Source organism: Metopolophium dirhodum, chromosome 1, assembly GCF_019925205.1.
Source record: "Metopolophium dirhodum isolate CAU chromosome 1, ASM1992520v1, whole genome shotgun sequence".
Lineage (NCBI taxonomy): Eukaryota > Metazoa > Arthropoda > Insecta > Hemiptera > Aphididae > Metopolophium > Metopolophium dirhodum.
Window position 1 is genome coordinate 144,785,594 of NC_083560.1, and position 7,167 is coordinate 144,792,760.

At 29.4% G+C, this 7,167-nt stretch overlaps 1 protein-coding gene across 1 annotated transcript; it reads right to left on the reverse strand.

Moving 5' to 3' along the window:
* Positions 1 to 4: 4 nt before the first annotated feature.
* LOC132937283 (uncharacterized) lies at positions 5 to 1,476 on the reverse strand. The gene is made up of 2 exons (XM_061004122.1): positions 1,126 to 1,476; positions 5 to 1,013 (listed from the first exon to the last, which is right to left on the reverse strand). Exons 1-2 carry the CDS (start codon positions 1,455 to 1,457, stop codon positions 101 to 103), a joined length of 1,245 nt encoding a protein of 414 aa, XP_060860105.1. The 5' UTR covers positions 1,458 to 1,476; the 3' UTR covers positions 5 to 100.
* Positions 1,477 to 7,167: the final 5,691 nt, after the last annotated feature.

Here is a 7,167-nt window from a genome sequence, read left to right on the forward strand (position 1 = left end):
AAAACACAACTTTGTAAAATTAAATTAATAAATTGTTAATAAAATAATATACAAGTTCATTGAAATCATAATCAAATAATAGTATTAGTAAATAATAAATTTAAAATATTGTGTTGTTCTGCCAATTTAATGCTCCTTCATGGTTGAAAAAATGTTTAAATCGATCCCTCACTTCAAATCCTTGCATATTAAAAAATCCTCCTACTCGATTTAATTCCAGCATGTTGCCCGTTGGCAAAGTTTGTTCACAGTCATATTCGTAATGCGGCTGTCTGTTGTCTTCTAAATATCCATCCCTTAACATGTTGTGTAAACAACAAGCTACCCATATTAAGTTGTCACATGTTGTACTTTCAATATTAATTGGTTGGTAAAAAACACGGAATACTTGGCTCAATAAACCAAATGCATTTTCAGTGACACGCCTTGCTCTACTTAATCTATAATTAAATATTTTTTTAGAGGCATCTCCCATACTAGATTTTCTAGAATATGGCTTCATTATATTTGGGTGCAAGCGAAATGCTTCATCTCCAATAATAACGTGAGGCACAACAATGTTTGAACCTGGAAGTGAACTTTCTTCAGGGAATCTAAATGACCCATTTAAAATTTGTTGACCAATAAGAGATTTAAGAAAAATGCTACTATCGCCTTCTTTCCCATAAGAGCCAATATCAACAATGACGAATTTATAATTTGCATCAACCATTGCCAAGAGAACGATTGAAAAAAAATCTTTATAATTAAAGTATAGAGACCCCGAATTGTGTGGACTTCGAATACGTACGTGTTTACCATCAATGGCAAGTATGCAATTAGGAAAGTTCCACTTATAGGAAAATTCATCAGCCTTTTTTTTAAAATCAATTTGAGATGAATCCGGTAAGAAAACTGGAACTAACTTTTCTTTTAAAACTGACAAGGTCTGTTTTATTATTATACTGATGTAGCTATGACATACTCGAAAACCAAAGGCCAGTGATCGAAACGATTCCCCAGTTGCCATGTACCTACAAAATAAAAAATAAAAATATGGTGATACATCCAGTTTTTAGTGTGGTTAAAATAAATGTGATAAGTGTAAATAAAAATACTATAAATATCTAAATACTATTAAAATACCTTAATGTCAATGCCAATTTTTCTGCGGCTGTTATCGGTTTCTTCACTCGGTTGCTAGGCAATTTTGTTAATTGTACCTCGACAAGTGATAACAGGAAATCAAATTGGTTTTTATTAACACGTAAAAACTCGCGAAATTTTGTTTCATTTCCTATTAAATGTCTACTTATTAAAATTTCAAAGTATCCTTCAGCTTTCCTATTAAGAAAAAGTGCATCAACTTTTTCTCTCTGTTCTGATTGTGTTGTGATTAATAACTCATCGTCCTCTTCCTCTTCCTCGAGAAGAAGTAACATAATTTTATTATTGTTAATAATTGTATTCATACTCATAATAAATATAAAATTTAACTTGAAAACACTAGCACTCACTGCACGAAAGCCACAATGATACTGATTACAGATATAGAATTTGATAGTTTTTTTTACGTCACCGGAGACTGGTCTCGGCGACCAGTCGCGCCTGGGAAACCAGCACGCGCCAACGACAGGTTATAGCGACCGATCGCGGCGACCTGTCTCGGCGACCGGTCGCGTCTAGGAAACCGTACCTTAATGAAACTCTGAGTCCAGATATGCCACAAAATCATCATGGGTTCTTAGAGAATAAATTAAATCTAGAAAATATACCCGGTTATTTTCATATTGACCGACGGTATGACACCTTAAACAAGAGTTTTTTGCAGTATGTCCACGAATATTTAAAATGAAAGATTTTGCGGGTGTATCACAAATTATAGCATTTAACAATATTTTAATTGTTATGTTATTTATAACAACACCTTCATTTATTAACGAACACAACTCATCAGCAAAATCCTGCATGTATTCATTGCAATCACCAGGTTTAGATTTGCCATAATAAGCTCCTATGATGAAAACTCTATGTTTTTCATCAGGAATATTTGAAAAATAACCTAAAATTGGCCACAATTGACTTGGTGGATTTTTGGTAACTGGTAATCCATCGATTCCAACCATCAACATTAAAGTAGAAGGTAAATGTGTATGTACTTTGCATAAATATTCTATTTCACTGACAATACCAAAATGGTAGTAAACACCACCGTCAATATTTTTCAATACAGTAGAGGAAGGAGTATGTAACAATGTACGAGAATCTTTAGGCAAATATTTAAATTCAGTGTGTTTTGACAAAGAAGTTAATAAATCATCCAAAACTGAATGACATATAGAATTCCTAACGGCCCACTTAGCAATTGTCAACTCAACATCTTCACATTCTTCAACTACTTGAATAGATGTGTTATCAAATGAACTTGAACTACTTACGTCTTCTAAATTTGATTCAATACAACTAGAGGTAGTTGAAGTATGATCATTATGATCAGTATTAATTTTGATATTGTTTATATTAACAGTATTTGTTACCAAAGGAACAGATAAATGTACACTTGGAAAAATAGATGTCATACTATTTTCAACATTTTCATCACTGCTAGATGAAAATAATGATTCTAAATAGAGAGCAGCTCTTTTTCTATGGCAATATCGAGTAGCCTTAGACCTTTTTAAAAAAAAAATTCCAGATATAAATGATAAGTACACTACACAATTTATAATAGTACTACTTATAAGCAAAGAATAACATGTGAAAAAACTAGAGCTGCACACCAAAGCAATTGCTAAACTTCTTGAAAACACTATAGGATTTTCAACGCTTGAAGCTGTGCAACTTAGTTTTAGTCACTTATGCTAAGGAAAAGGGCTAAGTACCTAATTTGAGGTATAACCACACTTATATTAATGTATTATATTATCATATTACTATTAGACCTATTAAAATATTAATATTAAATTAGGTACCCTAAGTAGGTACTAAACAATCATTACCCATTTGCTAAGTGTTTGTATATTAAAGCAAAAAAAAAAATATATTTGAAATGTACTAGGTACATAATAAAATATTTATATACTAGTTAGTAGTTAAAGGTTAAATAATAATCAAATCGGTTTTGGTTGAAATAGATTACATTTATAAATTACCGATATAGCTTTTAGGTTTACCTAAAGCTAACCTATATCCTATATAGGTAAGTATAAAAAGTGGTTACACATGTTGGTGGTGTTTTTTGGCTATATACTTATTTTAACTACACATCTACCATTATTGTGAAATCCTGAAAAGATTTTAATGTAATTACCTACATAACACAATATTATGTAAGTAATATGTATAGTAGTAGCATTGGTTATAAATATTATTTATACTCAATGGTTGTAGTATAATTTAGTTTATTGTTTTACATAAAGTGCACACCTATAAAATATATAGATATATATATATCTTAGGCTGGGAGGTAAATTAATAGAATATTAGGTATTGTTAGGTTACCATATGGCATATATTTCTTCATTATAGTAATTACCCTTTAATCTATATTAACATTGTCAGTTTTCATCTACATTACATAATATTAAAAAGTAGTAGGTAAATAGTATATACCTATAAATTTGGTTGAATGTTGTATGCAAAAAATACAATATTTCGACTGGTTAGTTAAAACAAGAATAGATAGGTATAGTGGTTGGTACTTACATGTTAATAATGAATGAAGTCTGAACTCTGAAGAATAACTAATAAAATCGAAATCAAATAGGAATTCACAATTTAAAAAAAAAATAAACTTCAGTATAGACAGCAAACAGTATGAACGTAAATCGTCAATTACGTAGGTGTTTTAAAATGGCAGTGACTTAACCTATAAGTCCTCGACAGTATATACTTCGCATTTCATTAAATATAAAATTAAAATTAAAGAAAACAGGCGTTCCGCTAAAAACCGTTTGGTCACTATCACATATTTTGATAACGATGATGCATATTGCATAGTGACTGTGCAAGTAAATCTTTTTCAAACCGTAATTGAACGGATTCCATGCACCAATTTAGAACTGCCGGTTTATTAACAAAAATTACCCACTGTTCAACGTCCGTAAAACCGACGTTGAACTCTAATAAACAATTATTACCGTGGATGATACATCAAAGTTTTTCTTAAACGTTCATTAACTGTGTATGCACGGTTTAATAATCACCGTGTTCTAAAACAGACGCTGAACATTAAACTATAAATATTTTATTTGTCCAAAACTCTAAAACACGGTGAATAAACCATAAATGTTTTTCTTAAACGTTGGTTAACTGTGTATGCATGGTTTAAAAATCACCGTGTTTTAAAACCGACGCTGAACATAGTTACTATATATCTTGTTCGTTCATAACACAAAAACACTATAGATGAACCGTAAATGTTTTTCTTAAACGTTAGTTAACTGTGTATGCACGGTTAAAAAAACACTGTGTTTCAAAACTGACGCTGAACATACAAAATGCTACTCGGGGTATGCCAGGGGTTTCCAGTTCAGATTTATCTTGTGTTTCTGTTATATTGATACATTAAATAGCTATTCCCTAGTAATAATTTAACTAATTAAAGGGCAATGTTATTGATAGCCGATTGGAGGCTTTGGTTCTTAAGTCAAAATACCTAACCATCTTATGTATCGTAATTTTTAAGTTTAAAAATCAACGTATTCGAACTTAGTACCGTAAAAGGGGGTGAATAGGGTCAATTTTAAAGGTTTTTTGAGAATATCTCTTAGAGTTTTAAACATAGGTTCATTATTTTTTTTTTTAATGAAAGGTAAGATGTCTCCCAATATAATTTATTATAAAAAAATATATTCCCATAACCGGATTTTTTTATATATTTTTTTAAAAATGTGACCCTATTCATACCCACTATGGGGTGAATATGGTCACATGATTATTTTGCTCTAAAAACCTATTCACACTGTCCCAGAGGTTAATAGGGTCAGAAATATAAATTTTTAAAAATGTTAAGTTATACCTATGAAATGTATTGATCAGTGAAAAATAGTTGAAAGTAGTAAAAATAAAAAAAAAACACAATTGAAGTTTAAATTAATGAATACAGTTCTTTAATTTTTGAATTAATAATACAATATTTAAGCAATAGGCAGGTAATAATATATTTTTAACAAAAGAAGTAAGCACCTTCATATAAAAAATAAAAATAAACAACACTGGCTTTTTAAAGAATTTTCTTAAACGCGTTATTTATCACGCATAATAATATTTTCTTTTTTATACCTAATACTAATTTAACATTTTATTCAGTCCTTGAATTCAAATCTGTTTTTAATCAAACTTAACAAATTAATAGGTACAATTCTTAAACAATTAATAAGTAGGTAGATATGTAATACCTATAACAATCCAGTATTTAAATTTACTTTAGATAGGTAATGACATTTTTAAATACTAAATAAAATAAAATAAAATAAAACTTAACATAGGTAACTTTTTACTACCTAGGTATTATATACTGTTTTATTCACCATACTTAACCACGACCCATGTGCCTTCTTTGATATTATTTTTTATAATAATATTAGACATTTGGCCCACATTAATTAAATTTGAGCTTGAGCTTTGTTGATCTTCTTTGGCCTCATTAACTATCATTTCAATGTCCACTGGTGTATCTAGGTTCATGCCATTGATGTCGTTTGCTTCTAGGATCGGGTATATATTCGCGAGGCATTTCTAAAACAAAAAACAACAAAAATAACTTGTTGTTTAGACATATACACTATATAATTGTTTAAACACATATATTGTTATGTTCTACCTATAACAACCTACACATTTGAATCCAAACAAAAAAAAATCCAGCAAAAACAAAAATATATTACGTACGTAGGTACCAATTAATATATACACACTGACCCTATTCACCCCAAAAACAAATTTTTTTTTGTTTTTTTTTTTTTAGATTTTTAAAAATAATATAAATATCTATTATATTTGAACGAAAGAAATATTTTCGAGTTCAAAATATGTTTAAGTAACTTAAAAAACTTATTCCAAGCACTGTACTTACTTTGATCTGCGATTTCCACATAAAGTTTGTTGAGCTGTGGAAATTCAACACATGATAAGGTTCAGATTGCACTATCTACTGATAATAGAAAAAAATCATATCATATGATTGTGACATATCAGTAGTATATATTTGTATGTTCACAGCCAGCTTTTCCACGGTAAAAATACCGGCCAGAATAAGTACAAGCTCTCAGAATGTGGATTTTACTATATCAATCTCGATGACGCAGTTCAATGTCATTGGTGTGGAGTAATTCTACATAGTTTTGAAATCGATGATAATTGTTTTATAGAACATACCCGATTCTCACCAAAATGTTTATATGTATTATTAATGAAAGGTAATCAGTTTGTTCAAAAAGTCTTAAGTAAATATTGTAAAACCGAAGTTATTTGTAATTGTGAAACCGGTTCGTACGACACCATTTGTTAAATCATGTTTTTTTTATATAATATACTGTTTATAATATTTGCTGTATTGAATAAAAAAAAAAAATAAAAAAAAATTGAATGTTTTATCTTAAATGTTTTATTATTCGATTTAATATCTCGTGGACGTATAGCCTAGCGGGTTAGTGCGTATATAATAATTTAAAATGTTTTTCAGGTATCAGGTTAGTAAGTATATGTAAATTCCCTCTCTAGTATGCACTAATTGGCTATCTGTGCGTTCACATTTTTTGCATTTTTTTTTTATCCGAGTTTTTGGTATATAATATGACTGCAAAGGAAAAAACTAACAGTCCAATGTATAACTCCTAACAGTTATATCCTACTTTTTACTGTGTACTTTTTTAAAAAATTTAGCAAAAAAAACTTCATTATGAGTCCACCAATAATTGTCTGTAAGTCTACATTCGACATCCGAGCTTTTAACAAGAAAAGTATTACAGTTGGATTACTAATTAATAAGCAGATTTCAATTATTTTATTATTAGAATGTAAACTTTCAAAGAAAATTATTACATTAAGTTTAGAAGAATGGTTCACACTGATGTCTGAATCTAATTACAATTCAATTATTAATAACCTAAATACCAGGGTGAGGCGTGTAAAGATTACCGATTCCTTTTCATATTCAATTAATGTCAAACAGAGTTCAATTACCCT